The sequence below is a fragment of the Rhinopithecus roxellana genome, chromosome 9 (assembly GCF_007565055.1).
Source record: "Rhinopithecus roxellana isolate Shanxi Qingling chromosome 9, ASM756505v1, whole genome shotgun sequence".
Lineage (NCBI taxonomy): Eukaryota > Metazoa > Chordata > Mammalia > Primates > Cercopithecidae > Rhinopithecus > Rhinopithecus roxellana.
The window spans coordinates 109,465,245-109,484,998 of record NC_044557.1 but is presented as its reverse complement, the minus strand read 5'-3'; the positions used below and the strand labels follow the sequence as shown (position 1 = coordinate 109,484,998).

The following is a 19,754-nucleotide window of genomic DNA, read 5'->3' as shown; positions in this document are numbered from 1 at the left end:
GCCAGCAAAAAAAAAAAAAAAAAAAAAAGAATGTATGTTTTCTGGGATGTCTTTATTCCTTTTCTTCAAGTAGCAGCCTCTATTGGAGAAGCTGCAGAGGGGGCTGGGACTTGAGCAAGGAGGAGGCCAGGGTTAGGGAGTGGATTCTGAGTTGGGAGAAACAGAAACACGTTGTGGCCACCATAGCTGCTTTAAAATGAAAGGGCTGGAGAGAGGAAAGAAAGAGGTCCTTTTTATTGCGATGGGATTCCCTCCCTTGGGAGGGGAATTCCTTGGCATCGTCAGAGGCCAGACATCAAAAGCCAGGCTTTCTCCTGGCCTCTGGAATTGTTAAATGAGTAAAAGCCAAATATAAGTACCTCCACCAGAAAATATAGGAAATAAAGACACAGGGAGCCAATAAAGTTATCAATTAATTTTAAGGGTGTTTTCTTCTTTTTTTAAAATCTTAAGATGACCTCTAATTTATAGTCAAAAGTCCTAACAAATTAATTTCTTGTTCACAAAAAAAGACATTAGATGATTTCGGCCAATAAGTAACATTTCCCCCACTTTCTTCAACATAGCTGAAAGCAAGAAAAGGTAGGCAATCTCTTAAGCACAAGCAAAAAATCCATCATTCAGAACCTTGAAAAAAATATCACACCACCAGTTAGTCTGACGTCTGACCACCTCACCATTTAGGAAGGAATACTGGGACCCCATCTTGGAAAATGTCTGCTGACAGATCTATTGGGAAAAAAAACAGCTATTGGGGTCACCATGCACCAAGAAAAGAAAAGTTAGGGATTTACAATGTCATCCTCAAAAGTTCTGTGACAAAAACACATCTTTATTGCCCCAAATCAAGATCTATGATAGGCCTGCTCCTCATTACATGCATTTCATGTTAAGAGTATTTGGAGACATCTACCTCAAGGGAGTGAAGGAATGTGGGCAAGAACTTACTGGAAGGCAGTGTGCTGGGCCCTACTTTAGAGCCGCTCAGAGGGACGGTCCGCCTCCATGTCCTCGCTTCTTGATCTGAAGCCACCTAGACTTGTCATGAGGGCATAGAAGAGGAGATGAGGCATAACCCTGTCTCAGACAAAGGTGTTATTTAGCAGGTCTTGCCAAGGTGGCAGGGGTGTGAGGCCAAGGCCTCCTGGGAGGGAATATACTCTCCAGTATCATCTTTACCTTTGTGACTGCATAGATGAAGGCAGCTAACACTGACCCCATTCACTCTGGCTGGCTAGATATAGGCAGGTCAGGTCCCAAGCCCCAATGGAATATAGGCTCCCTCTTTCACACTGTCAATGGCACAAAGCCCTATTGTTAATACAGTTCTCTACTCACACTCAAGATAAGAGTAAACAACACTGTCCTTCCACTACACAACTTTCTTCCTCTACACACATCTGCTCTTTCTGACAGCTTTCCTCCGGGCATCTCATCACAGCAATACTGAAAGGGACTGTGGGAAGCCAGTTTTGGGCCCTGTCCTCCAGATAACCCGACCCTCCTCAATCCACTGTTGGGCCTTCCTATGCTGTCCTTTACTCACCTTCTAGCAGATCTCAGAAAAGATGTGGACCGGGTGCCAGACAAGGTGGAAGCCATGGTTATAACCACAAACAATTTAGGAAATTGGAGCCCATACCCACAGATGGGCCCTGGGTTCACCCTCCCTCTGACATCTTTTCTGCCTGGGCAAGGAAAGCTGAGTAATGCTTTAGGAGAAACTTGGGTTCCACTGTTACTATAACAACTAGAATAAGTATTGGGGATTCTAGAATGGTACCTCAACAAATCTTTATGGCTTAGGAAATAATTTTCAATGCAGAGATCAAGAGAGAAAAACCCGATAATTAGTAAAAATAAAAATTATGCATCAACCAATCTAGGGCAAGTTCTTCCTAAACCAATTTAACTGATTGGTCACCCAGATTGGTCAGGATGAAAATTTTTTTTTTTTTTTTGAGATGGAGTCTTGCTCTGTCTACCAGACTGGAGTGCAACAGTGTGATCTCAGCTCACTGCAACCTCCAACTCCCTGGTTCAAGCGATTCTCCTGCCTCAGCCTCCCAAGTAGCTGGGATTACAGGCATGCACCACCACACCCAGCTAATTTTTATATTTTTAGTAGAGACAGGGTTTCACCATGTTGGCCAGGATGGTCTCAATCTCCTGACGTCGTGATCCACTGGCCTCAGCCTCCCAAAGTGCTGGGATTACAGGCGTGAGCCACCGTGCCCAGCTTGGATGAAAATTCTTAAGAGCTTAAACTTTATAGATAAGGTACAGTAGAAAATTTTGGAGATTTATTTATTTACATAAAATAGGGCAGGGTAAAGGGAACAGATTTTAGCCTTACTCATTCTGAGGCTAGAGAGACTCCTGAGTGATGACCATGAACAGCAAGCCCAGCTGTGTCTCATGCAGGCATGGCTTACATTTTTCCTATAGAGATCAGCTGCACCTCAAACTGTGTGTTTTTAAAGCACTCAGAGGGTAGAGGATCTAAGGAACAATGCCAAAAAGGCTAAAGAGGCCCCAAAGTTATCCAGTTTTTAAAAATCTTACCCTTGCTCCTTAATGACATTCAACAATAGTCTATTGACAAAACAAATAAGGGTTTCTCTCTTCCTATTTTGAACAATGTCAGTCAGGAAATCATCCCTAAGTTATGAGGACAGCAAAGAAAGCTAAACTTAAAGTGGCAAATCTTTGCTATTGATAGAAACTTGCCTCACTGAATTGTTCATGGAAGAACCAAAAAAGGCAATGAAAGATGTGAAAAATACTGATGTTGCTGGAGAGGCTGAGTCTTTTACTCCTAGGCAAGGAGCAGTATCAAGCTCATCAGAGTGTGATAAGCAATTCTTACCTTGCCAATCAATATCCAGTCACAAAAGACCAGCAAATCAGCAATGTCTCTACTTGTAACCAAAGTGTTACTTTGAGATTTTAAGGAAAACAAAGGCTATTTTTGTTTCAGCATTCTATTAAAGACACACACACACACACACACACACAAACACACACATACACACACACACCCTTGGCTTGTTTTGCTTTTGCTCTAAACATTCAGAACACAGAAATCAAAAAGGGATATATGTTTTGAACTTACATGAGTTTTCAAATTTTTAAAAGAAATAATCATCCGATCGATTTAAATGTCCTGTGATATGTATGTCACCAAAAGTGAGAAACTGGCTCCATGTGAAGCATCATTTTCAAAATGGTATTTCAGAAAAGTTTACAAAGAAGTCCTGACATGCCTGGGAAATTGTTATGTTTTCCTAAATGGGAGAAGTTGCAGAAAAAGAAGGTCCCCGTGGGCCTTCCACAAGGAAGGTCCTGTGACGGAGAACACAATAAAACTGTTTATAGTATCTTTACGCATACACAGGGGGAAACATTCAATAAAACAGAAGAGACTTTGAAAACACCAAGACTGCAGAGCTTTAACAGCAGTTAAAATGTCTGTTGAATCACGGCCCTAGGCAGGAAAAGTAGCCTGAGAGCAAACCCAGGGCAGGGGTCCAGCCACCTTGGAAGCTGTTCTTTACATTAAAACAGCTACAGAACGGAAGGGATAACTTTACCTTTAGAATTCAACAGACTTTTCAAATCTAGCCTCCTCTTAAGAGTTAGTGCTGCTCTGGCTGGGCGCGGTGGCTCACGCCTGTAATCCCAACACTTTGGGAGGCTGAGGCGGGCGGATCACCAGGTCAGGAGATCGAGACCATCCTGGCTAACATGGTGAAACCCCATCTCCACTAAAAATACAAAAATGAGCCGGGCGTGGTGGCGGCACCTGTGGTCCCAGCTACTCAGGAGGCTGAGGCAGGAGAATGGCGGGAACCCGGGAGGCGGAGCTTGCAGTGAGCGGAGATCGCCACTGCACTCCAGCCTGGGCGACAGAGCGAGGCTCCGTCTCACCAAAAAAAAAAAAAAAAAAAAAAGTTAGTGCTGCTCTAAAACTCACTCAGGTTTTCTTGAACCAGGACCACATAACCTCTCTACTCTGGCTGATTCCTCGACAGCTCAGAAGGAACCAGTGAAGTACTGTATATAATTCTGTGATGCTTCTGTTAAGGAAACTTGCTCTATCATTCTGCTTTTTGAGACAATAGTGAAGCCATTCCTAAATAATCATCCCTAACAAACTATTATTTTTTGCTTAAAAGGATTTACAGTAACTATTTCTACTACTGCCTGCTGATGGAGGCCTGTAAGAGTGGTTTCTCCCTGTGGATTGTATATGTGTAACAACAGCCTTAATGAAAAGGAGAAAGGGATAAGGTACTAGCAACTCTGCAATCTGTCATGTGGAATGACTTTCATCAGTGAAATTTCCCAAGACAAGCTCTTTTCTAATCCTAGGATTGGAACAGAAAGGAACATAAGGATATCTAGGTGCTTAATACCCAATTTAGGTTCAATGACAATCAGGAAAAGACAGTTACTAGAGACTTTTTCTCCCTTCTTTCACAGGTTTTACTCACAACCCATTCAGAGATCCTTTATCTCCTTCTTATCTTTTTATTAACGGAGCAATCCATGCAGGCAGATTCCAGTCCCTAAGAGTGCTTTGATTTCTGCCATAAACAAATCAGGAACTGTTAGAAAAAAGGTACAGGAAAACAGAGATAGATGGGCTAAGTCTTCATTCTTCTAATGAAAAGTATGGTTTTTTGGGGGGAAAAAAAACACCAAAATTATGTTGTTCTTTGTTTTTCTGGTTTCCTGGAAACTCCCAATATGACGTATTACTGTCTGAAATACTTGCTTTAGTGCTAGACTGCCAGCCACATCACAAATAACACTAAGGAATGCCATAAATGTGCATGTTCCATGCTCTGATGTAATGTTCTCAGGCATGTACATTCACTGCAGAGCTGACCAATGAGTATTATGACACGGATCCTGAGATGAGGCTGGCCAAAATGGGAGCCTAAGTTGCCCCAAAATTTCCTTCACTAGTTGGTTGTGACTTGAAAATCAAACTAAGGGAAAATAATTCACAAACTACATCTGAACACTTGTTTTTTGCATTTCAAAATATGCTAATGGAGGCTGAAATACCATTCAACCTAAAGAGTAACTGATATAGAAGACAGGAAATCCTCACTTATCCAATGTCCTTTTTAGCAAGACCCTCAATTCACAAGGAGACCATTGAACTCTTGTCAGTTTCTACTACCCCAGCTGGTTTCAGTAATACTGACAGGGAACAACAGAAGGATGATGGGAAGGCAGATGGGAGAGCTGATGCCAACAGCCTAGAAGGGTATATATACATCCTGCTGTAGAAGGTGCTGTTGAGGGCATTTATCAAGTATTTAGAAAGTGACTTCCTTTATAGAAGTCACCTGGGGTTCAAAAATGAAAGCACAAGAATCTGGCAACTGTGAAAGCTTTCTGAAAATATTTCTCCTCCAAAGTTCTAAGGAAATTTAAACCAATCATGCCCATGGTCAGATGAACAAATTTTAAGTAACTCTAAGAACATCCCTTGTTATTTTTTATTTTGTTTTACTAGAACATATTTAAAGGAACTGAGAGTCCAGAGAAAGTAGGTTATTATGGAAAACATTTCTCTTCGCCCTTAAAATCACTGGGTTTGGGTTATTCACTTTGAAGTTCTACTATGATCCAGTTTCCCATAAGAAGAGAAGCAGTTTTAGCCATTGAAATCTAAGAGGACTTTCTTCAGTGGCACCCAGCAGAAAGGAAAAAAATGAAAAGGAAAAAAATCTTCTTGCATTTGAAAAGTTATTAGTCTTACATGAAAGACAAGACATTAACTTCCAAAAAACAATAATGAAGACTGACTAGTTCAAGTCAGAAACCCAGCAGATTTCCAAGGCCCTTTATTAGGGGAAGTTCCCCTTTATAGCACAAGACTTCACAAATGTGTTGACAACAATCAGATTCATTTTTTAAAATTATGGAGAGAAAAGGGAAAAACAAAACAGATACACTTTTTATATATATTGAACATAAATTAAAAGAATTTATAAAACAGTCACCTTTTTACAGAATAAATGCAGACTGAATTATAAATGCACCTCCAGGTTGAAATTGTTTGAGTTGCTTTTCATTTTCCAATAATAAATAAATAAAATTTGTTCTTGAGTTTTAGATCCACCTGAGCCACGGCAGGACTCTAAGTCATTACTGGGCTTTCTTCCCTTGGTCGCTCCTGTGTGCAGCATGTGAGTGTGCTGAGGTTACAGATTTCATTGGCCCATCAGCATGTATGCTATCTTTTCGGGGTGGCATTCGTTCATTAATTCGGTCCAGACCTCGTGCTTCTTCAAAACTCCGGATCTTGTGCTGAAGCGAGAACCCTCTGATGGCTACAGAAAAACAGGAAGCAGGTGGAGAGAGCTCAATTAGGCAGCAAAGCAACAAGCTTAAAAAAAGTTTCTTAGCACACAGCAACCTCCTAGAGAAGCACACAGAAAGGTGGCTATGAAGCACATGTCTGGTGAAAGTCATGGGCAATGTTTGCCTGAATCAGTCTTGTCTGAAGCTACTGCTTCCTTAAAGCCCAAAGGGCAGCTGAAATTGTGAAAGAAATTTTCATAAAAGCTCTATATGCATAATTATGGTAGACATATACCTAACAAAAAGCTAACAAGTACTTACTGGGCCCCAATACATTTAAGAAAGAGTGTCTTATGCACTACAAACATACGCAATGCTAGAACAAAGGCAACACTAGAATAACTGAACAAGTTGAACCCAGGTAGTTGCTTTTAGCACAAAGACCACATAGACCACACAAAAAAAAGGTAACAAAAGAGCTAATCTTTTTGTTTAGGACAGCTTTTTATCTTGCACAACCAGGAGCTGTACATAAGTTAAAACCTTAAAAATAGCTTCTAGATATTTTCTTTCTGATTCAACTTTTGTATCACCAAAGAAAGGCATTCCCATTTTGAACCATCTTACCTAATAAAACAATTACATGTATAATACAAGTTTATCAATTCCAATGGTTTTCATAGAAACAAAGTTAATTTAACTTGCCTACCTTAGGGCAACCTCAGAAATGAACTAAATTCCAGTCTACTTCTGCCTCTGCTCTTGCAGTCTTTTAGAATCGCTGAAGAGGCTGACCTATTCGGCTCTCTTTAGAACCAAATGGATGTCTCTTGTACAAGGAAGGGATACACAAGTAAACCACTTGACCTCTCATGACCAGCTGCTTAAGCTTCTGCCATTGTATTAAAGCTGATAAAGCCCAGAAAAAAAACAAAAACTGTAGCTGTGGTGAAGGTTATTTAAAATTAATGTAAAGATAGGACACAAAGGAAACACCTGCTTCGTTAACATGCCTAGAAACAACTATTCCTTTTCTCACTGTTACAGTTCTGGTGATGCAATAATAAAATATTTGAAATGCTGATAAAGCTTTGAAAAACCAGTACACAGACACATGGATCACATCTATCAGAGTAATACGGCCATACCTTCCCGGGCCTCTACCGCTTCTACTGTGGCTGTAAGAGGGCAGGAGCAGTAGCATGCAAAAATGAAGACAGAAAAAGAGTGAGTAAACCAACAGCACTGCTGGCAGCACAGCCATCCCAGGGGCCCATTTTTTAGCCTATCCCCATCCACAATGAAAGTCAACTAGTTAGAGAAGCGAGAAGATTATTGCCAGAGACTCAACTGGGGTGGGAGGAATATGGGGTGGGGAGAGTTTCTAATATTTTTAACATTTCGGGTGACATTGAACATTGCTCTCTTCAATTTAAATAGCCAACTGCTACTTTATATCTTGACATCCACATATCGAAACAACATGTAGAATCAAATAGTTTGACATCACAATAATCCTTAGTTTGTAAAATAGCTCAGGTGATATTAAATGAGCTACTGCTGGGTCCTATTCAAAAAGCTTATTTACAACTACATCTTATTGCTCTCAAGTGACTTATTTGCAGTCCAACTGTCCTATTAATTACTTCATTAAAAAAAAAAAAAGAGTGGCCTTTAAACAGCAGACTGGCATTTGGAAGGAGAGGAAAAATAGGTTCCATGTGAAGGGTTATTCCTTGTCCAGGAGTGGAGTACGAAGTTAACAAAAGCATAGAACTACTGAATTCCTAATGCAAATGTGTGTACCCATCTGGGCTTAAAAATATAGCAGAGGCTGATGTTTACAATTCATATGGCTTCCACACAGTGTTCAAGAGAGTAGGCCAATAACTAAGAAATCCCTCTTCTTTCTTAGCAATGGAAAAGGAAGCAACTTAAAAATTAGTACCAACAGGTAAACTCCCTTGCATCTCCTTTCTCAGACAGTAAAAACGCTAATATATGAAAAGGTACAGGGTGCAGCAAGAAAGATCCTATTAGGAGAACTCTGTCAGTTACTCCAGTACCAATTTGCCAAAAGAAGGCAGGGAAGAATAATGAGCAGTAACAGTATGCTGCTATTCCCAAGACTTTATATATCAATATGAGAAAAGAAATGGAAAGAACTACAACATTAAATACCTAAAGCAATGTGAAAAATGGATAATTGGAATCTACTTACGAAGTGCTTTCATTTGTCAACCATAGGTAGGCATGTATTAAATCACTGTCACACCCTCTCTAATCTCCTTAAGTAGAACAAATACCCTTGACAAGAAAGCTACAGTGCCTTCTAACAGCACATCACTGATGTCACTGTTAGGAAGTGAGAGAACAAAGCATTGCTGAAACTGTATACTGAGTGTTGGTCTAATTAGAGCTTAAAAGCTACATGGTAAAATGTGTATGATATGACGTTGTTTGGGGCCCTCCCAGAATTGTTATTCGCATTGGGTATAAAGATAGTAGCCTGCAGTAAGGGCCATTATAAGAAACAGTCATATCAAACTACCTGAACTTTTTTTTCCTTTTTAACATCTTAACTGAAACAGAATTCATATACCACAAAATTCACTTGTTTAAAGTATACAAGTCAAAGGTTTTAATATAGAGTTGTGCAACCATCACCGCAATCTGTGCTTAGAATATTTTCATCACCTCAATGAGAAACCCCCCGACTTATTAGCAGTCACTTCCCATTTCCTTCTCTCACCTCTTCCCCTTAATCCTAGTCGAACACAATCTACTTTCTCTGTAGATTGGTCTGTTCTGGACATTTCATACGACTGGCATCATATAATATGTGGTCTGTAGTGACTGACTACATATAATATGTGGTCTGTAGTGACTGACTTCTTTCACTTAGCGTAATGTTTTCAAGGTTCAGTCATGTTGACATGTATACCTGCATTTCTTTCCTTTTTATGGATGAATAGTATTCCATTGTGTTTACCACATTTTGTTTATCTAGTTTATGGACAATTGCTTTTTTCCACCTTTTGACTATTATAAAAATGCCATTTTGGGCTATTATGATGAATGTCATTTATGAACACTTGTGTACAAATTTTTGCGAGGACATATTTTCTTTTCTTTGTGGGGTATGTAGCTGTGACTGGAACTGCTGAGTAGTAAGTCAACTCTATGTTTCATCATTTGAAGAACTGTCAGAATGTTTTCCAAAGCAGCTGTACCATTTTACATTCCTACCAGCAGTGTTAAGAAGGTCCCAATTTCTCTACATTCTCATCAACACTTCTTATTAACTGCTGTCTTTTCACAGCCATCCTACCGACTATGAAGTGGTATCCCATTGTGGTTTTGATTTGCATTTTCTGAATGTCTAATGATGTCAAACATCATTTCATGTGCCATTTGTATGTCTTCATGGGAAAAATGTCAATTCAATTCTTTACCCATTTTTAACTGGGTTGTCTTATTGAGTTGTAAGAGTATACTTTCAAGATACCAATCTCTTAGGAGATATATGATTTGAAAACATTTTCAACCATTCTGTGGGTCGTCTTTTCATTTTCTTGATAGCACCATTTGCAGTACAAGAGTTTTTGATTTTGATGTAGTCCAGTTTATAACTGATCTGTTTTAATCTGATGGTCTTCATGAATCTTGTCCTGTCCTTGGCTTTCCCCACTATTTTGGCTACTGGGATTCTTAAGAGTCAAATTTGTGGCTAACTATTCGCTTTATTTTTGTTTTCCTTTGTGCTTCAATTTCCAAGCATATTTATTTTACTCCACTGTGTTTTATGTTTACTGTAACTCATGCCAGTCCCTCTTAGATCAAGGTGGGGCATACATGAATATATGTTACATGGCCATATGGGATACTGTTGGTTATATGAATAAAAGTAAAGTTATATGAATAAAAGGTCTTTTTTAGTTAATGCTCCAGTTCGCCAATGAGCCGGTGGAACTGAGACTCCAATGTGAAAATAACAGAATAAACGCACTTCCTGTGAATCAGTAAGAACAAGAAACTCTAAAAAGTTGGCTCCAACTTTACCTTTGTTCTCACACATGATTGAAGATTTCTATCAATTTTGGAAGTATCAATAAATGGTCCTATCTTGATTAAAACACTTATATTCAACTCATACATTGGGGCTGAGCCCAAAAGATGACCAAGAATTAGAAACAACTTTCCAAATAACACAGCTATATAATTCTGTTGCTCAGCCCTGATTTGAAGATTTGCTTTCTCAAGGTTTAGACAAAGTTGGTTTCAGTTAAAACAACAATTTTGTTGGTCAGCAAATTTGCATAATGTTCACATAAGGATGTTATAGGACACTCCTTTTTTTCTCTTAACTCATGTTACTGCCTATTACTCTAAGATATCTTTGTTATCAGAGCTGCTCTCGGAATATCTCAGATGACTAATTACCAAGCAAAGCAATGGTGGGAACATATTCTGCTTACAAAAAAAACTGCACATTTGAGAAAAATATTCAACTGGAAATAGTTTACTGATACTTTCTGTGAAACTAAAGGAACTAGGAAAATAAACTATACTTCCAAAGAGAAAATGTTCAGACTTCCTTCTAAATAGCTGAACTCTAATATTTCAGTATTCAATTTGAAAGAGAAGGAGGAATTCAATTTTATAAAAAGGAAAAAACGGCTGGGCATGGTGGCTCATGCCTGTAATCCTAGCACTTTGGGAGGCTGAGGCAGGCGGATTGCCTGACCTCAGGAGTTTGAGACCAGCCTGGGCAACATGGTGAAACTCTGTCTCTACTAAAATACAAAAAATTATCCGGGCATGGCGGCGTGCGCCTGTAGTTCCAACTACTTGGGAGGCTGAGGCAGGAGAATTGCTTGAACCCAGGAGGCGGAGGTTGCAGTGAGGCAAGGTCGTGCCACTGCACTCCAGCCTGGGCAACAGACCAAGATTCTGTCTCCAAAAAAAGAAAAAAAAATGGGTTTGTCCCTATTAGTCAATAGCAATGAAATTTCTACACAAGGAAAAGGACTCCTATAAATGGTAGGATGGCCAGGCACAGTGGCACATGCCTATAGTCCCAGCCACTCAAGTAGTTGAGGCAGGGGGATTGCTTGAGCCCAGGAACTGGGTGCTGCCGTGAGCTATGACAGCACCTGTAAATAGCCATTGCATTCTAGCCTGGGCAACTCTGTCTCTTGGGAAAAAAAAAAAAAAAGAAAAAAGGCCAGATGAAGGATGATGTGGGAAAAATAACTTAAGTAGAAACAATTCAACAAAACAAGGGGAGCAAAAAAAAGCAGTGAAACTTTAGTTTAAGATATTAATGCTTCAACACCAATTTTCATACCTAGTGTCAGTTACCCAGTAATGTGATCTCCTGTCCCTTCCCTTTGTATGTTTATTCTCACAAACACCAATCTTTTCATTCCAGGATTCCAGAAAGCCCTTTCCTAAGAAGTCGGCTCCTGGGTAAATTTCAGAATTGGTACTCTGAATGAAGAGGTGATTTTGGCACTGGAATAGAATATGGCTGCATGGAAAGAGGCAAACTCCCTCTCTGATTGAGAAACCGCAACCCTCTCAAACCGTTTTAAGGTACAAAATACACACAAGGCATAGCATGTGCACAAATCTGAAGTGTACAGCTCGATACATTCTTACATATTTATACACATGTCTAACTACCACCATGACAGGGATACAGAACATTCCTAACACTCCAGATGTTCCCTGTGCCCTTCTGGGACAATATTCTCCCACCAGAGAAAGTGATATTCTGACTTTATTATCACTGATTAGTCTAACGGTTCTTAAATATTATATAAATCAGACAGTCTGTGCTCTTTTGTGTCTGGCTCTTGCAGTTTACCGTAATGTCTATGAGATTTAACCATGTTGTAGCATGTGTCCATAATGTGCTATTTTTTATTGCTGAGTATTACTCCGTTGTATAAATAGAATACAGTTTATTTATTTATATTTTAGAATACAATTTATTTATGTAGTCTACCATTGATGGACACTTGGGTTGTTTCCAGCTTTGAGCTATTATGAATAAAGCTACAGTGAACATTCCCGGCATAACCTTTGGTGAACACATCCAGTTTCTCTTGGATATATACCAGGTGTGGAATTGCTGCGTTACAGGGTAGACGTTATGTTTAGCTTTACTGCCCAATAGTTTTCTAAAGTGCTTGAATCAATTTACAAGCACTTCAGCAACATACCTAGTTCTAGTTCTCCACAAACACACCAATACTTGGTATTGGCAGACCTTTTTTTTTTTTTTTGGAGACAGGGTCTCGCCCTGTTGCCCAGACTGGAGTGCAGTGGCACAATCATAGCGTACTACAGCCTCGAACTCCTGGCCTCAAGTGATCCTCCCACCTCAGCCTCCCAAAGCGCTGGGATAACAGGTATGAGTCACCACGCCCTGGCCCAAACTTTTAATTTTTAGCTGTTCTAGTGGGTATGTAATGGTACCTCACTGCGGTGCTTTGTGGTTTTTTTTTTTTTTTTGAAACAGTCTTGGCGTGATCTCGGCTCGCTGCAACCTCCACCTCCCGGGTTCCAGTGATTCTAGTGCCTCAGCCTCCTGAGTAGCTGGGATTACAGGAGTATACCACCACGCTCAGCTAATTTTTGTATTTTTAGTAGAGGTGGGATTTTGCTGTGTTGGCCAGGCTGTTCTTGAACTCCTGGCCTCAAAAGATCTGCTTGCCTCAGCCTCCCAAAGTGCTGGGATTATAGGCGTGAGCCACTGCTCCCGACCCTCATTGTGGTTTTAATATCTACTTCCTAGATTGAAAACTGTAATAATATTAACATCTTTTCATATTTTCTTTTTTTTTTTTTTTTTTGAGACAGAGTCTTGCTCTGTCACCCAGGCTGGAATGCAGTGGCGCAATCTCTGTTCACTGCAAGCTCCGCATCCTGGGTTCACGCCATTCTCCTGCCTCAGCCTCCTGAGTAGCTGGGCCTACAGGCGCCCGCCACCACGCTTGGCTAATTTTTTATATTTTCAGTAAAGACGAGGTTTCACCATGTTAGCCAGGATGGTCTCCATCTCCTGACCTCGTGATCCGCCCGCCTTGGCCTCCCAAAGTGCTGGGATTACAGGTGAGAGCCACCGCGCCCAGCCCATCTTTTCATGTGTTTGTTGGCCACTGATTTTTTTTGAGATGGAGTCTCACTCTGCCACCCAGGCTGGAGTGCAGTGGCGCAATCTCAGCTCACTGTAACCTCCGCCTCCCGGGTTCAAGCAATTCTCCTGCCTGAGTCATCCGAGTAGCTGGGATCACAGGTGCCCACCAACACACCTGGCTAATTTTTGTACTTTTAGTAGAGACGGGGTTTCACCATGTTGGCCAGGCTGGTCTCGAACTCCTGACCTCAGGTGATCCGCCTGCCTTGGCCTCCCAAAATGCTGGGATTACAGGCATGAGCCACTGCACCGGGTCTATTGGCCACTTTGATATCCTCTTTTGTGAAGTGCCTGTTTAAATCTTCTGACCATTTTTGAAATTTGTTTTTTCCTATTGATTTATAGTTCTTTATATGTTCTGGATACAAGGGCTTTGTGAGACAGGTGTATTGCAAAAATTTTCTTCCATTTTGTGTCTTGCCTTTTTCCTCTCTTAATCATGTATTTTTAAGAAAAGAAGTTCTTAATTTTAATGAAATTCAACTGGCTTTTTTTCTTTGTTTTTTTTTTTTTTTGAGACGGAGTCTCGCTCTGTCGCCCAGGCTGGAGTGCAGTGGCCAGATCTCAGCTCACTGCAAGCTCCGCCTCCCGGGTTTACACCATTCTCCTGCCTCAGCCTCCTGAGTAGCTGGGACTACAGGCGCCTGCCACCTCGCCCGGCTAGTTTTTTTTTTTTTTTTTTGTATTTTTTAGTAGAGACGGGGTTTCACCATGTTAGCCAGGATGGTCTCCATCTCCTGACCTCGTGATCCACCCACCTCAGCCTCCCAAAGTGCTGGGATTACAGGCTTGAGCCACCGCGCCTGGCTGGCTTTTTAAGGTTAGTACTTTTTTGTGTCCTACTTAAAGATTCTGCCTACCCCAGTGTCTACTCTCCATACTTTCTTCTCGTTTTACTATCCTGCTTTTCACATTGAAGTTATAATAAGCCATTCTGATTTAGGTTTTCTGTATGGAGGGAAGTAGGAGTGAAGATTCATTTCCCCGCTTATGGTATAACCAACTGCTCTCGTGGCATTCACTGAGGAAAGCCCCCGTTTACTGTTAGGTAATGGGAGCACACCTTCCATGGAGGAGAGCTCTCATACTCACCCGTCTCGATAGTCTGCTTGCCTCCTGAGAGGACACCCAGAGGGAGCGTGCCTGTGGGAGTCAGGCCCTTGAGAGTCAGCACACTCTCACTTTCTTGCCTGCAAAGGAAGACCAAAGCCCTGGGTTAATGCCAGGGAACCCTCCATTCAGCAACTCAAAGATACTGAAGGAAGTGAAGAAAGAGAGCAGAGATGGAAGATAGGTTCTCCTACCTCCTACCCCTTCCCTGACTCAAAGAAAGGGATGTTTTCCACAAATATTTTCATTTTAAACAATCAGCCAGTTCTTGTTTTTCAATTAGAAGCACTTAACAGCCAGGCACTGTTCTAACATTCCCATATTTTATCCCATTTAATACACCTAACAACCTGTGCGTTAGGGCCTATTTATTATTTCTGCTTTACAGGCAAGGAAACTAAGGCACAGAGATGAAACCCAAGATCACACAGATAAGAAGTAGAGCCAGAATTTGAACACAGGCAATCTGGTTGGAAAGTCCACACTAAACCACTACATTCACTACATCTAAGCTACTAACAAATTGAATGTTTGATGGAACATTTTTAGTCGCTTTAACATGTTCATTCAATCTGCACTCGACCTAAAGACCTGCAGTTTCAATACTCAATTCCAATTCTAAAAAAACTGTTCTGAATTCGACGTCTAATTTACTCTCAAAATGCCTTTAATCCATACTGTAATGACAGATATCCTTACCGAAGAATTGAAAAGACCCGTGCCATCTTCCCAATGGCTCTGATCTTACTCCTGATGATCTCCTTACGAACTGTAGTGCTTCCTTAGAGAATACAAAGAATAAGTAAGTTAAAGGGATGTGTTAATAGGCTGCCTTTAAAAAATTCAGGATGAAGTGTCTTAAGTTAAAGAAACAATTGTTTTTAAAAAACAGAAATGAAGGCTTAAGTTTGTTTAAACAAACAAAAATCTCAGGAAGTTCTAAGGAGCAAGAGAAAAAATGACCCAGAAGATAAAAAGATGAAGTAAAAAATGAGAGGCCACAAAAGAGACAGACTGGGTGGATCTATGAGAGGTAGGAACTTATTTGTGGTTGTGAAACGTAGAACACAGCAAAGAATGAAATACACACATACATAAACAAACCTCACCAAGCAAGTTGCTACAGCAAAGATGTCTTTTGACAATGCTGTGGGCCACCTTAGGGTGCAGGGTTTGGCCTGCCAAATGGCAAGTGATCATTCCAGCAGCTGTCTTCTGTATGTAAACACAACACCCAGCTAGCTCTCCTGAACTTAGTGAGTGCTGCTTTCATTCTATAATCTTCACTTACATTAGTGAATTATTGCCTCACAATACTACTTTTACAACCGTGCACTATTTTAAAAAGCAACAACAGAAAAAGTTAATGCGAGACTTTATGGCTTTTTCTTATCTAAGATTCTGAAAATAGCCCACAAATGAGAAGTCAAGGTCCAGCATGCACCAGGTGTCTACAGTCAAAAGTCAGAAAAAGAAACATGGCCTCTCCTTCCTCACATCCAACCCTCAACACCTTGCCGGATCATGCAACAGGTCCAGAGAAAACATACACATTAAAACTGAAGGGGAGGACGGAGAGCCTTTCTGAAATTATTTAACTACCAATTTTAAAAGTCTAACCAATAGATGACTGTGGTGGGACAGAGAGTAAGCATTAAGCTCTTAGCACACTTTAGTCAGATACCTTTCTGATAGCTTGGAATGTAGTGATCTTCAGGGAGAAGAGACACCAAGAAACAAGGAGACGAAGACAGAAATATGAGAAGAGAAATTTATGTTTACATGGAAAAGAGAAAAAAAAAATCACAGTGAAATGCAATGAGAGAAACAGGCTATTATCTTTACCAGCTCATAAGAGATATCCTTGGAATCATGATACAACATTAAATTACAAACTTATTTTGTCAGTAGTTTCTTCCATTTCTTAAAAGTTTATGGTTTTACATTAATTCACATCTATGAGCATCCAACATTTTCTACCCCCACACATCATGAAAATAACATTAAACAAAGATATCATTTGTGGAATAAACGATGCCAAAAACAAGGAACAAAAACGGAGGACAGAACAGTTAACAAATCTCTTTGTAGGAATAGTATGTTTTTTTTGTTTAATGGATTCTACAGCTTCACAGCTTCTTTTTCAGGGGATATAATCGTTTTTCCCTTTTTTTTTTTTTTTTTTTTTTTTTTTGAGATGGAGTCTTGCTCTGTCGCCAGGCTGGAGTGCAGTGGTGCGATCTTGGCTCACTGCAACCTCTGCCTCTCAGGTTCAAGCAATTCTCCTACCTCAGCCTCCTGAGCAGCTGGGACTACAGGCGTGTGCCACCACATCCAGCTAATTTTTGTATTTTTAGTAGAGATGGGGTTTCACCACGTTGGCCAGGATGGTCTCGATCTCGACCTCATGATCCACCCACCTCGGCCTCCCAGAGTGCTGGGATTACAGGCGTGAGCCACTGTGCCCGGCTCATTCTTCCTTTTTATTTATTTATTTATTTTTATGTTTGTGGTGGGAAAGAATAAGAAATACATGTGTTTTTGTTTGTTCGTTTGTTTTTTTGAGACAGGGTCTCCGTCTGTTGCCAGGCTAGAGTGTAGTGGCAAGATCTCGGCTCACTGCAACCTCTGCCTCCCAGGTTCAAGTAATCCTCCCACCTCACGCCCCCAAGTAGCTGGGACCAGAGGCACTCGCCACCACATCTGGCTGATTTCTGCATTTTTAGTAGAGATGGGGTTTCACCATGTTGCTCAGGGGGATATTCGGTTTTTCTTTTGTTTTTCACTTGGCTGCACTACTTCCTCAAGAAGAACTGGTTCCTTATAGTGATCTCCTATACCATAAATAAATACACTCGCAAGCTATCTTCCATATGCTGTTGATTTTCAGTGCAGAACCTGAAGCATGAGAATGTATGGTAATTTCCTCTAGATTCCCAAAGGGAGTTCTGTTTTCTCCATGATGGAGATGGTTTATCCTCACAGTTAAGGGAACCAACTTAGCACAGAGCCTGGATAGGATGAGGCCGGTTTGTGCTTGGGTAACCACCACTTTTCCAGAATCTCTTGCATTCTCAGACAAGTCAGGACCTACCTTTACAATCAAACCTCCCACAGCACACTAGGAAAAAAGTACTTGGCTACATATATAATAAAATGTTACTGAATAAAAAGATTCCTCACACGCCAATAAGAAAAAAAAACAAAATGGGGTTGGGCGTGGTGGCTCATGCCTGTAATCCCAGCACTTTAGGAGACCGAGGCAGGCAGACCACTTTGAGCTCAGGAGTTCGAGACTAGCCCGGGCAAGATGGCAAAACCCCATCTATACTAAAAATACAAAAATTAGCTGGTCATGGTGGCACGCTGCCTGTAATCCCAGCTACTTGCAAGGCTGAGGCAGGAGAATCACTTGAACCCGGGAGGTGAAGGTTGCAGTGAGCCAAGATCGCGCCACTGCACTCCAGCCTGGGTGACAGAACAACACTGTCTCAAAAAAAAAAAAAAAAGGATACAAGATATGAATTGACAAGTCACAAAAGAGAGATAAACATGACCAATAAACACAAGAAAAAATTGTCCATTAGTCTCATAAAAATATAAACTAAAATTTTAATTAAAAACTTAATAACACCAGACTATAACGAGTATCATAAAGAGTATTAGAGACTGCACTGTGACTACACACCTTGCAAAATGTAAAGTGGTACAGCCTTTATCTAGAGGCTGTATCAGAAATTTCTATCTGTATCAGAATTGAAATTTTAAGTACTAATTGACACAGATATTCAATTTCTAGAAATTCATCCTATGGAAATAAGGAGTGTTATTCTTGATTTTCTAATATTGCTTTACTTCCTTTCATCTGACATATTTATTTACTGTTTTTCCTCCCTGCACTAGCAAATAAGCTTATTGAGAGAAGGACATAAACAGTACAGTACTTGGTATATATCAACCATGTAATAAATATTGGTTAAGAGAATGTGCACATTTTTATCTATACAAATTTTCAAAACTGTATGGGTTTTGTCAGCAAAAACTTTGGAAAAACTCCAATATCTAACACCACTGGGATTAGATAAAACATTGATCAGCATGGACAACTACAGATCCATTAGAAACTAGTCTACAAGAAACTCCACAAAAATAGTAAGTGTACTAGATCTTATTACACGACCTCATTCTCATTAAAAAGAAAAAAAACAGAGGGAAGCTATGTGCAGAGATAAAAGACAGCTAACACATATACATTAAGATGTTAACTGTGGATATCTATAAGATGATGGGATTGGGGTGACTTTTTTTCCTTATTTATGGTTTCTCGTATTTTTCAAATTTTATTTTTCCACAATGAACTAAATTTATTTTTAATATGACAAAGAAAATCATTCAAAATAAACTAAAACAACTAAAACCAAAACCAAACCTCTCCCTAGTTTTAGTTTAAAGGAGGAAAAGTTTACCTTCTGCTTCATCATCAGAAATCAGTTCATCATCAGAGCATATGTTGAGCACATTTACCAGCATCTCTGTGACTATGTAAAACAAAATAATCCAAAATTTATGAGGTACTTTCTCTAAAATAATGTGTATATCTAAATAAACACACGTTAAGTAAGCATGAACAAAAATTATTTATCATTATGTTAGTAACAATAGCTATAAAAAGTAGCATAAATGTAAACTTTCAGGTTTAAAAATAATTTGGGTAGATTACTTGCTCCAGTACAAGTATGGAGTCTTTGAAGATCTATTGCATAACTACTTGATTTTACTGGGTTGCTGTTCAGAGCTTCTTCCCACACTGATACACATGTGATAAAATTTTTTCCCATTTTACAAAGTTAACCCAACAGGCCTATGTCCAACAGGCTTAGCTTATGTGAGTAGTTGTACAAATAAAATTGTAAGGACAATAAATTCTGTTTAAATCTCTTCAGTAGTGAAGAAATCTGAGGCAATGACAAGTAACTATGTTGTTTTATCATCTTGATCATAGTAGGTCAGCTACTTTAAATTGATATTTACAGTAAGAAAACCATAATGTATGAAAATTTAAGAACCAATTACATGCCATTTACAAATCTATGTAGAGGCTGGGCACAGTGGC

At 40.0% G+C, this 19,754-nt stretch overlaps 1 protein-coding gene across 4 annotated transcripts in view; it reads right to left on the bottom strand.

Annotated features, from left to right (window-relative positions):
• Positions 1–5,502: 5,502 nt before the first annotated feature.
• The window catches only part of PPP3CC (protein phosphatase 3 catalytic subunit gamma), a 101,966-nt gene continuing 87,714 nt past the window's right edge, over positions 5,503–19,754 (bottom strand). Inside the window, exons 10-15 of one of the 4 annotated variants that reach the window (XM_010365370.2) lie at positions 19,108–19,179; positions 16,326–16,352; positions 15,341–15,422; positions 14,624–14,721; positions 7,473–7,502; positions 5,503–6,353 (exon numbers count right to left, since the gene is read on the bottom strand). In XM_010365370.2, the coding sequence (XP_010363672.1) occupies positions 6,169–6,353; positions 7,473–7,502; positions 14,624–14,721; positions 15,341–15,422; positions 16,326–16,352; positions 19,108–19,179 (494 nt within the window). In that variant the 3' untranslated portion in view covers positions 5,503–6,168. The remainder of the gene's footprint in view (positions 6,354–7,472; positions 7,503–14,623; positions 14,722–15,340; positions 15,423–16,325; positions 16,353–19,107; positions 19,180–19,754) is intronic. The other 3 variants (XM_010365372.2, XM_010365371.2, XM_010365373.2) reach the window with 3 other exon arrangements.